The sequence below is a fragment of the Idiotropiscis lumnitzeri genome, chromosome 14, assembly GCF_059441095.1.
Source record: "Idiotropiscis lumnitzeri isolate Australia: NSW breed Sydney's pygmy pipehorse chromosome 14, RoL_Ilum_1.0, whole genome shotgun sequence".
NCBI classification, from domain to species: domain Eukaryota; kingdom Metazoa; phylum Chordata; class Actinopteri; order Syngnathiformes; family Syngnathidae; genus Idiotropiscis; species Idiotropiscis lumnitzeri.
The window spans coordinates 3,651,755-3,668,241 of record NC_142404.1 but is presented as its reverse complement, the minus strand read 5'-3'; the positions used below and the strand labels follow the sequence as shown (position 1 = coordinate 3,668,241).

Sequence of the window (16,487 nt, the reverse complement as noted above, 5' to 3'; positions counted from 1 at the left end):
CAATAAAGGGATTTCTAATTCTAATATATATATATATATATATATATATATATATATATATATATATATATATATGTATATATGTATATATATATGTATATATATGTATATATATATATATATATATTTGCGCTGTCAAGCGATTCATTTTTTTTAACTAATTAATCGCAAAAAATTCCATTATTAATTGTGATTAATGACATTCTTTCCACCACAATTTTTTGTGACGCTTTTAACATTTATTTACTTGAATACTATCTTGTAATTGATGTAAAATCACCAAATAGGAAGTGTATTTTAAATAAAAGACTGTTCTAATAGCTTTCTTTGATCCTTGAATAAGATCTAAATGGAGTCATCATTACAGGAATTCTTCTTAGAAACAATTCTCTAAACTACAATACAGTACATTTAGTTGTAAGCACCACACACCAGCAGTGTTGGTTTGCAAGGCCCAGTGGTAACTTAAGCAGGGTGTTTTGTTCCGAGATCATGTGCTAAAGATGTACAGCTAAAATGGTACAATATTAAATACATTTTTAAGTAGATAAAACTGATTTAACAGACTTTTTAAATCAATCTTGAGTTGCCGCTTTAATTTTGACAGCCCTAATATTTATACATGTATAAAATCTCAATCCACGAAGGTGGCTATAAGGAGTGACACAACTTGAACCTCACTCAAAATTTGGTTAGATTGCGGGTGTTAATGACAAACAAATGAACAAAATCAATTGATTCGCTGAGAATGTCATCATTATTTCAAGCCCACCTTAGTATCCTTTGACCCTTGAGCAGATTCTGCAATCCCAGAAGGCCTTCCTTCCGCTCTGACCAATTAGAGCTGGCACAGTGGTTCAGAACCTCCGCCACATCTTCAGTCTGGCGAAGATAATGGGGAATGCCACCGTTTCTTGAGCCATAAGAGCGTTCGGAGCAGGCACTGGATGCATCGCTGTTGGCATCATCATCAGAATACATCCCTGGTGATTCGTACCTCCGCCTCATTGGCTTCCTCTGAAGGTAAAAAAATTAAAGGGACAAATGAGCTATTATAACAATGAAACACTGTTAATAGAGCACTGTGTGGAAAACAAACAGGGACATAAACAGAGCCAGTTACCACTAGCATCAAGCAGCCATTCTGCTTTCTGTTTTTCTTGGCTCAATCTGCTTTTCAGGAGTAATTTCATAATTTATGATGTAGCCATGCTATGTCTTATTTTGCAATCCCTGAATTCAAAACTAAACAATGTACAGTATTTTCTGACTAAACATCAAGCCAGGCAGGGTCAAGCAGTGCACCTGGAAAAGCAGGAATCATGACGACAAATACAATGTGGTGGGGGTGGAAGACAACATTTAACATTCAACAACATTCGATAATAAAAATGGGGAAATTAACAGTGTGCGGTGATATAGGAATTGGACACAGTGAAATAATACTGGCACGTGTAGCATAGTTGAACACATTTGGGACATGTTAAACAAAGCAGAAAGCAAAAATCAAATGAGGAATACACATATGGATCAAATTGTCACTCTTCCGTTAAAGAAGGAAAACCCTTGCATATCACAAATGTAGTAATAAATTAAAACTGACAGAAAATCAACTAATGAAAATATGCTTTACTTTTAAAATATGATTTAAGACAATTACTAAAAAAAAAAATTAAAAAAACACAAGACTAAACTGCAGCTTTATTTTTTTGTATGTTGACAAAGAAGTGGTATCAATTTCCACAAAGCCCCATTTTTGTCACATCTGTCCAAAGGACATTCTCCGAAAATCTTTGTGGCTTGTCTTGGTGAATTCCGGTCTTATAAGTGATCATTCCGGGTTTTTCTTTCAGTAACAGAAGGGTACCAACAATTTCTAAGCTATAGTGCATATTTCTACGCTTCATTAGTGCAAAGTAGCATGGAAATGCATATACTGTGTACGGTTTAATCTAACCAACTACCTTATTCCTGGAGTCTCCTAAAAGCTGAAATGAAGGACAACAATAAAGAAAAGAGGAGAGGGAGAAAGTTTAAAGAACAAGAACATTCCTGGCTCCATAATAGTGGATTTCCTTAGTTATCACAATACATAAATCATTTTAACGCTACTGCTAATTATCCATTATGTAACTCCGTTACTGTATACTGCGTCATCTACAAAGAATAATATGCCCAAAAAAATAATTTCTCTCAATTCAACTGAGCTTACCAAGGCATCCGCAACTGCTGCCTCCACCTCCGTGCCAGTGTTAAGAACCCTCATAGCGTTGACTGACGCTGAGATTCGAGCTTGGTGAATCAAACCATAACGCTCTGTAGATGGGTTAAAGGTTAAAGGGGGGAAAAAAAATAAACAAATGATGAGATATATTAGGCAGGTACATGTATTACCTCATGATCAAAAACTGATGAAAATAGTTAACCAATTTCTTTTTCTTAATATTGGAACACTAAGTTCCTTAATTTTTGATGCAGACTGAAAACATTCTTAGTTGAGCATGAATATTGGAAAAAATACATTTGATTACATTAAAAGGAGAATTGAATGTGCAAAAAGAGCTTAAACACAAAGTCCCTTTAAACGCAACAATTTTCTTTAAATGTACTCCGAACGCATGTCCCTTATTTGGCCCGCTCCATCCATAGTTTGTGAATTCTGGTTTCAGTGCAACAGGCATTCACGTCTGAATTACCCTGCACTCGCCCACAGCCAATATACACTACTTGTTTTAAGAGAATTCTGGAGTGAAGGAACTACTTGAAATGCAACACTAATGACAATGTGCATTTGCACTGTACTTTTCAAATGAAAGGCAAAAATGTCACTATAAGGCAATGTTGCAATATATATCGTTTGTTTGAACTTGTGTAAAGTACTATAAATGATTCATCGACATCCAACAAGAAATGCTAATGATGTTTGTTTTTTTTGCTCATTACAAATGACTTGAGTTTTAAACTCCTTTTAGTATATTTATAATGTATTTTTTTAACTTCAAATAAATTACTATATCAATGAACTAAAAGATACAACAATATTTGCATTAGGTAAATATATATCATGTTATGAAGACAAATAATAAATGATAAAATAATTTACGATTAAGTTGCAACAAATCATGAGTTAACTTTGGATATCATGCGATTAATCACAATAAAATAATTAAATGACCGACAGCCTTGGTTTTAAACTAAAACTGCCACAAGATAATTGCGTATTAGATTTAGGTGTAAAAACCTGCAAATGTAATTCATTCGTCTGTTCCAATACTTTTAGAGGGGCGTGTGTATTTCAGATGTGTGAAGTGTAGTTTATACATTTAATAAGATTTGAAAAAAAATGAATAAATATTGAAAGCATCAGTTGAAGGCTATAATCAATCAAGCTTGGCAATGTGTCAGTCTTCCAAAATTTACCAGAACAAAAAGGTAAAAATCAATGCTTCGTGCAAAAGAAAAGGAAAAACTTTGCGGTTGCACACTGATATCCCCAAAAGATGAAAAAGCACCAACAAATGCACCAAAATTGAAAAAAACATCATAGATCTGGCCCAAATTAAAACAACAAACAACATCAGAAGACAGAATCATGTCAACGACGTCTGAAGAACTCAACCAACTGCTTAGAACCTGTTAAATGACCAAAACATCACAACAATAACGATGCTGAGTCCGCCTGTCTCAGGAGAACTCTAATAAATTGGAAAAAAAATACACAAACTGGTGTTCTTAACGTGCTGAACAAATACATCATCTATTCTTACTTTTCGTGCTAAAAACTAAAGAATAAAATGTTCCAAATGAAAAGTCTTGCCTGCGGTTACCACAAAGCATGCAAGTACAACAGACAACGGGCGGCTTTGAGACAGGGTTTAGGGGAAAACTAAGAGGGGCTGGTAGGTTGGGACATCTATTCATGCAGGTCACCTGACTGGCCATGGGGGTCAGCTGTGAGAGCACTGGTTGAACGGGAGTGTCGTCGGGAAGCTGCGGGGTACAGGAGAGGTTGGCAATATGTGCACAGGGTGATTGATCACAGCTATTAATGGAACTATGTTTGGAAGTTGGGAAATTCCTTCTTTTTTTTTTTTTACTATAGGCATTTATAAAAGCTGATTTTTGTAAACACACCCACTTATATACTAACTTGGAATGGGATAACGAAATCAACTCAAGTGAAAGAAAAAATGAATGCATAAAAAATAGAGATGTCAAGCAACTAAATTGCAAAAATGACATAAGTGATCGTATTTTTCAATTACAATTTTTTTTTACAAAGCTTGGAACCGATATTTACTTGAGTATAATTTTGGAATTAATGTGGAAAAAATATCAAAGTATATTTCTACTTATACTGTTCTACGAGCTTTCTTTGATCTTTGAATATGATTTTTTCCCCCGTAAAATACAGGAAAAACGGTTGAACGATATACCAAAAACGTAAAACTAATATGGCATTTCAATTTGGCTTCGCAAAGTCCACAAATTGTTTTGGATTTCTCCAATGAGCCGTTGCGCAAATTTTTAAAGTAAAACTACCTAAAAGTCTTTGCGTCAGTAATTCTCCTCTAAGTTTGACTGCACAGTAAGCAGAGGTCAGCTGCTACAGAAAGTAAATACACCTAAGTTCACTGTGTTCATTATTTTTAGTGCCTTATAAAATTCAAATTAATCCACATAGTTAATGCTTTAACTTTGACTGCCCTAGTAAAAACACTAACTCTTAAAATTAGCTATGACTTCACTACCCTTAATGTCATCATTTGCATTAGCCCAAATTATTTTTGTTTCTATTCACGTTTAAAAAAAAAAAAGAAAAGGTTACAAATCTGTCTGAAAATGTATATCAACTATTGGATTACAATTACTTGAGTCTTGATGACCACAGGAATTAATTATTAGATCATGATTGTTCATTACTAATCCATAATCGGGGTTCTTCAGTTTCATCATCTACAAATTAGGCCTGCGCAAGCAATGAAAGCAGATACCATGATGATAAAACCATGAAGTGTGAGTAATGACGTCCCTTCCATGGCATGACTCAATAAAGGTCCGATACGCTTCCAGACGTAAAACATCAGTGGAAAAGTTCAAGAACACATTTGAGCCCAGTTGTTAGTGTCCTCCTGAATCAGAAGTTATTTTCTCAACCCAGAGAATGCAACTTACGGCATGCACAGAGAGAGGACCCACACAGTGCAAGAACATGCATCCAGTTAATTGCGGGTATGTTTTTGAACACAGACAAAATCGTTAACAGCATGTGGCATTGTGTGGAACAATCTGGGCTTCGTCAGCTGTTCCAGGACAGCTGGTCGCACACAATTACTTACCCAGAGGAGTAAAGCCACGAGCAGGGCTGGTGTCGCGGCTGCTCTCGCGACTAGTGTCGCGACTGCAACCCTGACTCATGCTGGGGCGGGGTATGCGGCTCCGGGCTAGCGTGCGGTAGGGAAGAGCAGCGGGGAGAAGAGGTTTTTTACCACACAAGCTGGCTGTGAGGACAACAAGTTAGGTGGAACTGTCAGTATGCATTCATGGAGGAATGTTAGACAGGCAGAGATGGGAATAAGCGATAACATATTGAAAGGGCATTTTGGACTCAATGAATAAAAAATGTGGTGCAGCTGTTGTGTTGTAATTACCGGATTAATAGCAACAATATAATGTGTTCAAAATGATAATTTTTTTTCCTTCTTTCATACAAAACAAAACAACTTACTTTCAACAAAAAAGTGTAGCAATGCAAAGACATTTAAAGGGTTAAATTGATATATAGCAAATTTAATGTTAAAATGTTTTGTGTACAATTGCCAATACAAGCCAAAATGTTATTTGTTAAATTCCAAAGTTGCACTGGGTTAAAACAAGAACAATTAGCATGCAATAAACACAACAATAATATATTTTCTCACCAAATCAAGCTCACACAATCAATTGCTTTCTATAATGGATAAAATTAATTTCAATCAATCCATTCATCTGCAGCATTATAATTTCATTTGCACGAACACTTCCAAAAAGCCACAACTAAAGACAATCCAAACCACCATAAACCACCAAAAAGAAAGGAAAAATCCATCTTACTGTAGGTCAGCGCTATGTCAACATGCTATGGTGTAACAAGTGTGTTTGCTTCATAGGTTCACGTTTTGACTTTCCTCAATGTTTACCACATAAGTCTTGCGACATCATACTGAAGTGCAAGTGAGGAAAAACAAAAGTGTCGCGAACATACCTAAGCCCATTCGACTCGGGCTGGTCTCTCGGCTGCACCCTTGGCTGCGAGGGATCCTGCTGCGTTTGTCAGCTGGTGTATTTGAGGCAGACACCGTTGCCCGAGGGATGCGACCATAGCTGCTGTGTTGTCCAAGCAGTTTGCCTGGGGAGCTGGAGCGACTGCCAGCTGTTGATAAGTAGACAATCATAAACATTTGTAAACAAAAAGCATGAACAATATTTACCGTATTTTTCCAGACCATCAGGCGCAATTAAAATCCTTTCATTTTCCCAAAAATCAACAGTGCGCTTTGGTGTGCCCTATGTGTGGATGGATATTGGCATTCAGTTCGTCTTTAATTTTGATTTTTTCCTATTGAGGGTCTATAAATGTAGTCCTACTACCCTGGTTAGACTCAACTTAAGCTTAGCTTTTCTGGCGGCATCTTTACAATGTTACACTGTCGGACCGGATCACAATGGCGAGTGCATTAAGTTGTTGCAGCTGTTGAACTGTCAACCAAGATAGCACAACCACTGGTCACAAGATTGACGAGTACTTTCCAAACGTTTTTTATCCGTCTGGAGGAGGATCCCCTCCTCCACTCGAAGCTAACCAAATGTAGTTGCACAGTGAACAAAAACGAGCGATCCGTTGTTTTCGACCGGTTTGAACCTGAACCTAAACAAACGGGGGGTACACCGTTAGGCTTTAAGCTGTAAAGCTTGCTAGTTTTCTTAAGAAAAAGACCAATTATGTTTAAGGTAACAGTACCTAAATTGAATAGTATGTAAACAAATATATGTAGTTCTACGTTAAAAAGAAAGAATAAGTACAGTGAGAGGAAAAAACATGTAAACTTCAGAAATGTCTTAAATTTCACTGCTTAAATACCACAGAAATAATTTTAAATCAACATATTCTTCTATTTCCGAAGATGTTAAATTTCACAGGACAGGTTGGAAAAAGTAAGTGAACACTCTGATTTAATAACTGGTTGAGCGTCTTTTGGCAGCAATAACCCAGACAAAACGTTTCCTTCAATCCTTTTATCTATCTATCTATCTATCTATATATATATATATATATATATATATATATATATATATATATACATATATATATAAAATAAAGATAAAGATCAGACCACATTTTATGGCCCATTTATGCAGAAATGTAAAAAATCTCAAAGGGTCTACATACTTGTTTTTCCCACTGTATCAAGTGCAATAATTGGAGTTTTGACTTAACTTAATATACCAACAGGCTTTATAACTCTAGCAACGAATAAATGTGGGACAAACAGAAAATGAAATGACTTAATGCACGTAAGGTACTCGAGACACAGATAGGGTATGAACTCGAAGTTGGGATGGAAATGTGACAAGTACTACAAGTTACCAGACACACATAAAAAGACAAGAGATTTGCCATGTGCAATTTTGAGGTTCTGATCATCTTCTCAACGCCCAAACATTCACAATTAAAGCATGCAACACAGTGGTGAATTGAAAGTAAAGGCCTCAAGGATGAAGACGTGCAAAGTTGTGTAGGCTCAGGGGATAGTGCTTTAGCCATCCAGCTTGTGACTGGATGAAGCCTTACCACTGATGGGATTGGCTGATCTGGATCCTGAATGATGGAAGCAATAGGCAGGACAATTGGAGATCAAGAACGGTCAAAATGAGACAAAGGGTTATGTTGATTGATTTTATGCAGCATGCACTCTTAGGGCCCTATGAAATCTAGAAGCTGTATGGTTTTTTGGGGGCGAATTTTGTCTGTTTGAAGGTATATGAGCTGCTGCTGATTAGGATTTTTACAATTAAATGTGTGATTTCATTCTGTCATCAATACACGTAATTGCTGTTAATTGTCTATACATCTAACTGGAAACAAATGTAAATTGTCAGCGACTTAATATCTCTAACACTTGTGAGGGGTATTTTGCATTTTATTGATTTATTTAGTAGTGCTGTCTAGCGATTAATTTTTTTAACTAATTAATCGCTAAAAAATTTCATAATTAATTGTAATTAATGGCATTTCTGTGCTACTATTTTGTGAAGCTTTTAACAGGTATTTACTTTAATAATATATTGTAATTAATGTAAAATCACCTTGTATTTTAAATCAAAGACTGTTCTAATAGCTTTCTTATGATCTAAATGGAGTCATCTTTATAGGATTTTTTCTTAAAAACAATTCTCAAAACTTATACAGTACATTTAGTTGTAAGCACCACACTCCAGCAGTGTTGTTTTGCAAGGCCCAGTGGTAACCTGAGCAGGGTGTTTTGTTCTGAGATGATGTGCTAAAGATGTACAGCTAATATGGTTCAGTGTTTGAATTTGGCTTCGCAAGATATGCAAATACATTTTTGAAGTAAATAAAACTGAGTTAACCGAGTTAAAATATTTAACCGCATGATTTTTTTTTAAATTAATCTTGAGTTAATGCTTCAATTTTGACAGCCCTATTATTTAGAAATAATGACAAGTGATCTGCACTGGGCCCATATTCCTTTGCTACTTGATGACAGATGAAATATAGCTGTTTCTTTGTAAATATGTGACACATATAAAAGTTTGAAGTATGGTAATTGAAACACAACTGTCGAGCAATGGAAGACTGTGTTTTTTCTCATTTTGTTCCAATTTGCCACAGCTAAAGCTGTTTGCATATGTTAATGCTTGTTGATCAATCTGAATTAGTCTGTTTTATACTGCATCACAGAAATCATAGGGCACCACACTTTAATGACTTGTGAATTTGGTTCCAATGACAGAATGTGAAAAATAATATATCTGCACAAACAAAACCACAATTCATTTTAAAATGCAAGCATACACACTGCAAAGACATCTATGCATACACAAACACACACGTTAGTGAGTGGTGGTGCAAAATGTACACAATAACAGAGCTGAGAAAAAGCTCCGACTTCAATAAACAGCATGTGTATCACATAATGTGCACAATTAATGTCATACATAATGATTATTTGACTTCATCATAAATTAAATTGTGTGTACACATACGCTGAGACTGAGAAACCACTTTGGCTCGGCTCCGACCTCTACTGTCCACCACTGAAGGACTGGCTCCGCTCGCACTGCCAGAACTTTGCCTTCTGGTACGAACACGACCTGAATGAAACAGGAGGGTACCAAGGTAAAGTGGAGAAGAGCAAAAGATGTTGAGTGAGGGGATGATGGAGATAATTTCGATGGCTAATTTAATCCTTGAACTAATCGCTGTAAAAGAACACATCCAGGAGCCTTAATGAAGAGGATGAACTATTCCTGAAAAAATTCAAAGCTGGAGGACAAACAAACAAGGTTCATTAGGTCATTTTTCGACTATCCATCCTTTGATAATTGTTTTTTTCACCATTTATATTGTTTGTGAGCTCAGCTGAAATGTAGCGCACACACTGGACTATTGGCAAACCACTATTTCTATTCACAACATTTGATAGTGATGCAGACGTGAAATCCGATACGGGACAGAACTCAAATAATTATCGAGGTTAGAAATGTGAATAGAAATACATTTATTTCAATGTACTTAAAATTTAGATTTTATGTTACATTTAAAAATATAATTTTAAAAATGGTAGGATGTGGCTCATACTTGCGTTTCCCATTACAAAAATTATGAAATCAATTGAGAGACTTTTCGCACTATGAGGCAGTGTACAGTAGTCCTGATACCAATGCAAACTCCAGCCACTATAAGGATCATTAAATTAATAATAAAGGCACAACAATTCATATTATTATTATTATTATTATTATATTTTTGGTCTCTTCAAATTTAATTTGCATATTTTTTTAGACAAAAAGGAAAAAAAGGACAACAGACACATGGGAATAAATACAATAAGACAGAATTAGACAGAATTTGTGCAGGACACTGAAGATATTGTTGTCTGGGTAACAGGAGGTCCATGCAGAGAGTCCATGCAGTTCCACACAACCTACTATCACTTGGAGGGAATTAAGAGAAGAGACGACGGCACACGTGTGGCAAGGAAGGACGTAAACAGACAGCTGACTAGAAGACACACGAAATTGTCAGTCCAATTTCTAAAACTACAGACACCAACATGGATAAACATGTAAGTCTTACCATCAATTTTACCAGGGGTGCCATCTTTTTTGGTATTTAGGAAAGGCGAGGCAGCGACAAGTGGGACAAGCGGTAAAGAGGAAAATGTTAGTTATGGTTTATGCAAGGAACAGTTTTGAGTGGGCAAAGTGGGAACGTTCCCCATTCTGGTTAATATGTGCTATTATGGACCCTCTGGAGTGAAGCAAGACAGAAAATTATTTTTCACACAGCGCACACAGTCTTGGCCTAGGATCAGTTAAACATGATTGCTATTAGCGTGTAACGTTATTGAAGTGTCTTTTGTTTTTTATTACACTGAAGGATTTTTAAGCCTTAACCAATAGATTTGCCTAGTATTGACATGTGATTGAAGATATTGCTGCACACAGAATCATCTAATGGGGAATCATTTTTACCATGAATACTCCTTGTAAAGAAATGCATGGTTATTTGGTGTCTCTTTTTTTTGAATGAATTAATACAAGAGAGAACACACACCTTTTTAGTTATTCAGAGTGGCCACTCTTACTCAAATTGTGGTGCATTACAATAAAAATTAGAACGATAAAGAGCGGACAGTACACGCATTATTATAGTGTACGCAATAGGAGACACCTGATACACCATACTCTGACAGATGACTATTTATTTACATTATTTACATTAGTTTAAATTAGACTTTCTTTTGCTAATAAAGTTGCCATACAAATAACTTTGGAAAATGAGTGGCAAGAACTGATGGATTACCTAAGGAAGCATAAGATCCGGGCGGAAGGGCAGCTGCTGAGCTGAATGCAGAAGACGCAGGTACAGTGGGCACCCTTGACTTGGCACTGGAGGCAGCATTTACATCGACATCACTACGCGAACGCTGGAGGGAACCCGATGTAATGGGCATCCGGGTGCTAACGAGTTTAGCTGAGACAAAAGAGAAAATAATAATCACTTCAGCTCCAGAGGAATAGAGATTCATTTTCAAACTAATTAATTTTACCAACTACTGGACTATTTCAGAAAAAGGTTTGAATGAAAGTATATGGTACTCTTTGTATTTGTATTTCTTCATTTGTTTAATTTGTTACCAATTCAATACTGAAAAACAATTATGCGTCAACGTTTTTGTCAATGTGGATGACATCACTGAATTAATTAGGGCACGAGTAACTTAAGAGGTAAAAGTACTTACTCCTCGTTAGGCTGCCTCCAATAACCGTCTTCACAGAGAAGGGTCGGCTGAAATGAAGAGAAATAGCAACGTTGTTCAGGATACCTGACTGACAAATTAACATGAATATGACAACACAAAGTACAGGAAAAAAGACAGTTTCTTGGTTGTGCATGCACTAACAAAAAAAACATACACACGCAAACGCACTAGCACGCACATCCAGATTATTTTAAATAGTGCTATGGAACCTCCCAAAAAATTAGAACAAACATTCATTTAGCCTGGCAAAAACTACAGAAAAATCTAGCTAAAATTGCAAGAAACGTTTTCTCACTTAAGACTCTCCTGGGAAGATGACGAGGAACGATCCGACTGTGGTAGAGACACAATGCTGTCCGAGCTCTTCAAATGAGTCTGCAGGGCTTTCTGATATGTGGACTCCAGCGCTTGAAAGAGATGCTCCGCCTCTCGACTATAGTGACCATGGAAACCCCAATAACACCTAATAATGAGGACAAGCAAAAAAAAATAAAAATGGACAGACAAAACAGACAAAATGTTCAGGTCTCTTCAAAGTGACGACATTACAGTCTGACGCCGTCATTTAATACTTACTTCCTCGCAATGGATCTGGCCTCCGAGTCAGCATCGTGTATGCCTTTTTTGATGGTCTCAGTCAAAACAGCCACATGCCTGCGACAGCAAGGAAACATGGTGAGTAGAGGTATTGGTTCCTCACATCAGTCTACAGATTTTTCCTCTGGTTGTCTACAGGGAAAGACCACGGACAAGGGTGTGCACATGCTTTTTAAAATCGCTGAGGTGGTTATTATTATAATTAGAGAGAGGGACCAATTTGATTCTCCAATTGGATAATTTTTTATCAATAATTTATCACGTTAATGGCCATCATCAGTGGGGCACCCAACCTCGTCAACTGCTAATAAACGCAAATGCAACCATGTGAGAGGGATGACAAGAAACTGAAAACTCATCTGCACATTCCGCACTGCTGTACAGCAACTCTAAGATTTGCTTTTCCAAAGGACAAAGTGTAGATATTCGAGAAGCCATGTTGCTTACCTTTCCAAAGTATTGGTGTGCCACTCTTGTAGCATCAGATCTAAAAATTCATAACAACGTCTAGAAAGAAACCAGTTTGGAATGAATAACCATGATATTATACAACCATGATATTATAAAACTAAATACTTGGGCTTATTAATGCCATTAAAAACACTGTCCATGGCACAATTGTGAATTAACAACAACATCAGTTCTCCAAATTAGCCAATTAAGGTTTTAAAACAAGGTAAATCATTTCAATTCAAGGAGTCTTCTTTTCCTTGTATGCTATAAAGGACAACTTACCGCCTGACTGCGACTGATTTAGAGGTGCAGTTACTTGTAATGATGGGAATAAGACGTGGGTAGTGCGTATGCTGTAAAACAAGAGCAATAAAATACATACGATTATGGCATTTAACCTTTTAACTTGATATTGAAAGGGGGGAAATAATTCAAAGATCTCTGTCTTCTGATGGATGCTGCTGCTTGAATAATACAAGACTTATATGCAAATGAGATGCGAACGAACATAGAGTGGCGACAGCTCACCCTGAGGATGAGGCGGATGGCAGCCATTCCAGATGTGGCCATGATTTTGGCACTGTTGGGCACAAGGTTCAGCAGTATAGGCATGGCGCTCTCTGCTCCATGGTCAAACTTGTTACCCAGCAGTGATGATAAATGTCTGAATAACAGGAAGGAGTTGGGAGATTCTATGATTAGAACTACATGGAGCCCTTCTTTGCAGAGTGCATTTGTAAATTAAAAGTGTTCAATTCAAGTTTTATGTTCAAAATATTACAAAGGAAATATTACACAGTTTGGATGCGTAACGGTACCACATTCTTGGTCAATATTTAGCAAGAATTTGGTTTGCACATTCGAAACGTATACAAACCTGCCAATTAGCACATCGAGCTTATATGTTGGCAACAATCACAGTCAGAGAGAAAAATACTGTTGGAGGATGTGGACTACATACATTTGCATTATTCTTATACAGATACTGCTTGGTAAAAAGTTCTGTTCTAAAGAGTATTTATATGTCAACCAGCCCCAAATAGGGTGTTGGGACTGCAATTAGAAAATCTAAAAAAATATATCCATCAAGTCATTATCTGAACCGCTTCTCCCGACGAGGGTGCTTGAGCCTATACCATCTGTCTTTGGACAGTAGGCGGCGTACACCCTGAACGGGTTGCCAGCCAATCACAGAGCACACAAAGACAAACCACCATTTGCGCTCACACTCATACCTAGGGGCAATTTAGAGTGTCCAATCAACCTGCCATGCATGTTTTTAGAATGTGGGAGGAAACCGGAGTGCCCAGAGGAAACCCAGGCAGGCACGGGGAGAACATGCAAACTCCACAAAGGGAGACCGGAGCCGGAATCGATCCCTGAACCCTGCACGGTGAGGCTATTGTACCACTCACCAACGTGCCGTCCCATAAAAAACTATATATAAAGTAAAATCTTTTCAAAATTACAGCGGCAAGAGTGATCCAGGAATTCTAAGACGTATTCTAGTACCTACTCTTCATGCATTGGATCAGGTTTTCATTTTTTGCTTTGTACAATAAAAACACTTTGTCACATTCCATTGCACTCTTTAACTCCTTTGGGCTCCAAACATTTATAAATGATAAAGTCTGCCCACATCCGTAGTCCATTCATCAACTTGCATCCTTTTAATCATGCTTTTTAAGGATGTTCCATTTCACCAGGGTTGTAATAAAATGTCAATGAATATAATGTTTTGGTCAGAAGGCTTGCTGTTCATTTTACGGAAGAGCAATGCATATCTTCATTAGCTTAATTAAGCGGAACAAACCTATTTTGTAAAGTATAGTTTCCCATTTGGTGTCACCTGGTGGGTGTGTGTGTGCGCATATATATATATATATATATATATATATATATATATATATTATATATACCCACCAGGTCGGTTTCGGCGTATCATTAAATCCAAAGACTCTCAAGTGACAAAAAAGTGCAATGGGGGCATCCCACTAGCGAGTGCAAATTATTTGGTGACAAGCAACCTTTTTTTTTTTTTGCTTCTTCCTACTTCTGTTGAATGTGTACATTTCCTACAAAGGACAAAATCTACTGTTCTTTTGGTTTTTGTTTCTTTTTTCCCTTTTATTTCATAGCATAGCTTGCATTGAAATGTTTGCAAACGTTCAATAAAGAATTTTTAAAAAATATATTTATTTTTACCTGAAGCCGGAGCAAAGATGTTTTAAATGAGTTTTGCTGAAATTAATGTATTTGTTTTATGTTTTTTTTGTCATCTTAAACTGGATGTTAAAACATTTATATTTTTATTTGGAAAGTACAGTAATACCCCGCTACTTCGCGGTTCACCTTTCGCGGCTTCAGTGCTTCGCGGGTCTAAAAAATATTCGGGGGCATTGTAGTTTCGCCGAGCGGCACGAGGGGGCGCTGGAGCGGTTAGACGGCCGGCGTGCGCCGAAGAGGAGAGTGGACGAAGAAGAGAGTGGACGAAGAAGAGCAAGTTCCCCCGGACACGATTGGTGGCGACGTTTCGCGTGGTTCGGACCGTACCAGAGTTCCGGCCGGCGTGCGTGGCAGTTAAGCCGTAGAGGAGCACCTTCCCCGGGCACGGGCGGTTCCAAGCGGCCCCTATGTTTAACCGAATGGAAGCTCCGGAGGAGGAGGGCATGCTCGTGTCACAGTTAAGCCGAATAGGAGCACCTCTTCCGCCCGGGCAGGAGCGGAGCGTGATGCTGTCAGTTATGAATGAATAAATAAATAAATGAAGAATGCCACCTTTCATTTCACCGTCATGATCCGTGCCTGTCATGCCGCGTGTGTTTTTGTTTTTTCAGCTGTGTGGGCGTTCCTCCAGCGATCGTCTCGCGCCATGCCGTCAGCTGCTGCGAGACGCGCTGATTACACTGACTATATTGTGATTATAATAAATATCTTTGTATCACCACCTTTTTTCCCGTGTCTGCGTTTGGAGAGTCCTGCTCATTCCTCCAGCTCTGCTGGAGGATCATAACATTCACAGGGCACACCGGACGGCGTATCAGCAGGTAAAAGTCGAAGTAATTAAATAAATACAAAAAGAAGTAATTGAATAAATACGAAAATAATGGCTGGGGAATAAAAAAATAAGTTTTAATAATAATTTGTTTTTTTTTGTTATAACATGAATTTCACTCTCTCTCTCTCTCTACCCATATATATATATATATATATATATATATATATATATATATATATATATATATATATATATATATATATATATATATATATATATATATATATATATATTTAGAATTAGAATTAGAAATATATATATATATATATATATTTTTTTTTAAGCATTTTTGAAGGTGCGCCACTACTTCGCACCTATATATATATATATATATGTATATAGGTGTGAAGTATATAGAAGTATTTTATTATTTTTTTTTATTATTTATTTATTTTTATTTTTGAAGGTGCGCCGCTACTTCGCGGATTTTCAGTTTTCGCGGGTGGTCTCGGTCCCCATTAACCGCGATAACCGGGGTATTACTGTACTCATTTAGTCAAATCATCTTGCTCTATAAATTTTCTAAACTGAAGAATGCTAACCACTGCAGAGGTTAACAGATTAAATAAAGCCGTGGGGGGGAAGCAAAACACAAACTGTGTCTTAAAAAAAAAAAAAAAAAGAAAGACTCATCAGATCGGATTGGACTTTTTCAGCGTACCCTAGAGTGATGCAGGCCTCGCGGACCACCTGGGAGCGGAGATCTTTAGCCGACAATTTGAGCGGTGCCTCCAAAAGACGCAGCTGCTGGGGAAAGCCTTCATACTCCGCTGCACCAGCCAGCATAAGTGAGCGAACTTTTTTCAGCTAAAGGGGAACCACAATAAACA

General features: G+C 37.2%; 1 protein-coding gene across 1 annotated transcript in view; it reads right to left on the bottom strand.

The window, feature by feature from the left end:
• Positions 1–16,487, bottom strand: part of clasp1a (cytoplasmic linker associated protein 1a) — a 71,953-nt gene that overhangs the window by 21,038 nt on the left and 34,428 nt on the right. Inside the window, exons 12-28 of the mRNA XM_088314360.1 lie at positions 16,319–16,464; positions 13,128–13,263; positions 12,882–12,952; positions 12,594–12,653; positions 12,126–12,203; positions 11,845–12,012; positions 11,529–11,575; positions 11,090–11,260; positions 10,361–10,384; positions 9,268–9,375; positions 7,832–7,858; positions 6,245–6,412; positions 5,340–5,501; positions 3,931–3,990; positions 2,213–2,316; positions 1,965–1,988; positions 773–1,017 (exon numbers count right to left, since the gene is read on the bottom strand). Of these exons, the coding sequence (XP_088170486.1) occupies positions 773–1,017; positions 1,965–1,988; positions 2,213–2,316; positions 3,931–3,990; positions 5,340–5,501; positions 6,245–6,412; positions 7,832–7,858; positions 9,268–9,375; positions 10,361–10,384; positions 11,090–11,260; positions 11,529–11,575; positions 11,845–12,012; positions 12,126–12,203; positions 12,594–12,653; positions 12,882–12,952; positions 13,128–13,263; positions 16,319–16,464 (1,799 nt within the window). The remainder of the gene's footprint in view (positions 1–772; positions 1,018–1,964; positions 1,989–2,212; positions 2,317–3,930; positions 3,991–5,339; positions 5,502–6,244; positions 6,413–7,831; positions 7,859–9,267; positions 9,376–10,360; positions 10,385–11,089; positions 11,261–11,528; positions 11,576–11,844; positions 12,013–12,125; positions 12,204–12,593; positions 12,654–12,881; positions 12,953–13,127; positions 13,264–16,318; positions 16,465–16,487) is intronic.